Source organism: Mesitornis unicolor, unplaced genomic scaffold (genome assembly GCF_000695765.1).
Source record: "Mesitornis unicolor isolate BGI_N332 unplaced genomic scaffold, ASM69576v1 scaffold30323, whole genome shotgun sequence".
In the NCBI taxonomy this organism is placed as follows: Eukaryota; Metazoa; Chordata; class Aves; order Mesitornithiformes; family Mesitornithidae; genus Mesitornis; species Mesitornis unicolor.
In genome coordinates this window covers 1-1,558 of record NW_010177272.1, presented here as the reverse complement: position 1 = coordinate 1,558, position 1,558 = coordinate 1, and the positions used below count along the sequence as shown (strand labels likewise).

General features: G+C 59.2%; 1 protein-coding gene across 1 annotated transcript in view; it reads right to left on the bottom strand.

Annotated features, from left to right (window-relative positions):
• The window catches only part of TUFT1 (tuftelin 1), a gene marked incomplete at its 5' end in the record, with an annotated part of 9,241 nt that extends 8,118 nt beyond the window's left edge, over positions 1-1,123 (bottom strand). Inside the window, 3 exons of the mRNA XM_010182027.1 lie at positions 162-248; positions 693-797; positions 1,049-1,123. Of these exons, the coding sequence (XP_010180329.1) occupies positions 162-248; positions 693-797; positions 1,049-1,123 (267 nt within the window). The remainder of the gene's footprint in view (positions 1-161; positions 249-692; positions 798-1,048) is intronic.
• Positions 1,124-1,558: the final 435 nt, after the last annotated feature.

Sequence of the window (1,558 nt, the reverse complement as noted above, 5' to 3'; positions counted from 1 at the left end):
GGTCCCCACGCCCCCCAGCCGGCGCGGCCATCGTCGCCCACTGGTGTGAAACCCCCACGGGACGTCCCCGGGCGAAGCCGAGCGCCCCGGACCCTCGCCGCAAGCCCCCACGCATTCAGGCAGCAGCGTGCAAGCCAGAGCCCCCCGCGGACGTTAACTACCTCTTGAATGTAACGAACTTCGCTCTTCAGCTGGTTGACGTGCTCCTCATGGTTCACGCTGCCCTCGGCTCGTGCCTTCAGGTAAACCTGCCCAGGAGAGACAGCAGCAGCGGGTCAGTCCGTGTCAACTCCAGCCAGCCCAGTAACACCAGTAAAGCCCAGCTCCTCAGGGATCAGGACACTGGATCCCACCGCTTTCCCAGCCGTGTTGTCCAAGGGTTTCCCCATTGCAGTTCCCCTTCCTTGGTGTTTTTTGAAGCTTTTCCTCCTCCAGTGTGAACCCGACCCCATGGAGCCACTGCAGCTGCCCTGGGTTCACACTGCAGCACCCTAAAACCAGGGGAAGGCCACCGAGCTGGTGTTTCCAAACAGCAGCACTGCACCAAGCCTCCCGCCGCCCCATCACGAACCACACCAGGGAGTGGCGTAGTAGCACTTTTTGCCCATGTAGTTTCAGACAAAACCTTTTCTCCAGCCGTGCTTACTAAACAAGATCACTTTGCAACAAAGCCGGCGAGCCAGGGACCGTACCTTGATGATCTCCTCATCGCCGTCGTTGGATTTGATGCATTCGGAGGCCAGGGAGTGACCGTTGCTGGATCTGTTGGCCACCATGGCGAAGGCTTTTCCCACCGGCTGGGAGAGACAGAAGCGGCGTTCAGAGAGGTGAGACTGGCTGGAACGGTTCGCCCAGCTCCAGTCAAATCAGCACCACACATTTTCGCGGGGGAACGCGGCACCAAAACATTTAACAGAGCAGGAGGTGAGTTTTCTACTTCCCAAAGCATAAAGTGACCGATCCTCCCCCAAACGCCCGTTTCTGCCTCCTTAAATTACCTCACAAATTTGTATTTTCAACTCTGAACCGAGCCGTGGGGGGCACCCACCTTCTGCTTCGCCTGCTCGCGCCTGTCGCCGGGGAGGTCATTCGGCAGCGTCAGCCGCAGCACCTTCACGCTCTCCTAAGACAAGAGCCAGGTTTTAGTCTTACAGCTCCCTGAAGGTCTTTTTATACCCAGCTCTGGTCCGAGCCGAGAGCCAGGTTGGCATGGCCACGGATGAGCTGCCTTCCCCCTCGGTTTGCCTGCGAAGCGACGCTGGGATTCAAATGAGTAATAGTGAGCGCACGACGGCTGCGAGCCCTGATGGCTTTGATAAACGGAGGAGCCATGGCCCAGCCAAGGCTGAGGTAATGCAGCCGGGCTGGAGAAGCGATTGCCGGGCTCGTTTCCGTGCATGCCGTCCTCTGCCAGGAGTCACCACCGTCACCCATCACGGCCAATGCACGGTGTTTGGTAGCAGCCCTGGAGAATGGTGAAAGCCGCCGTTCCCAGCGTGCGTGCCAGGACTGTGCCGAATTCATCCTTTCTCCCTGCCCTACAGCGCCAGCCACGGCC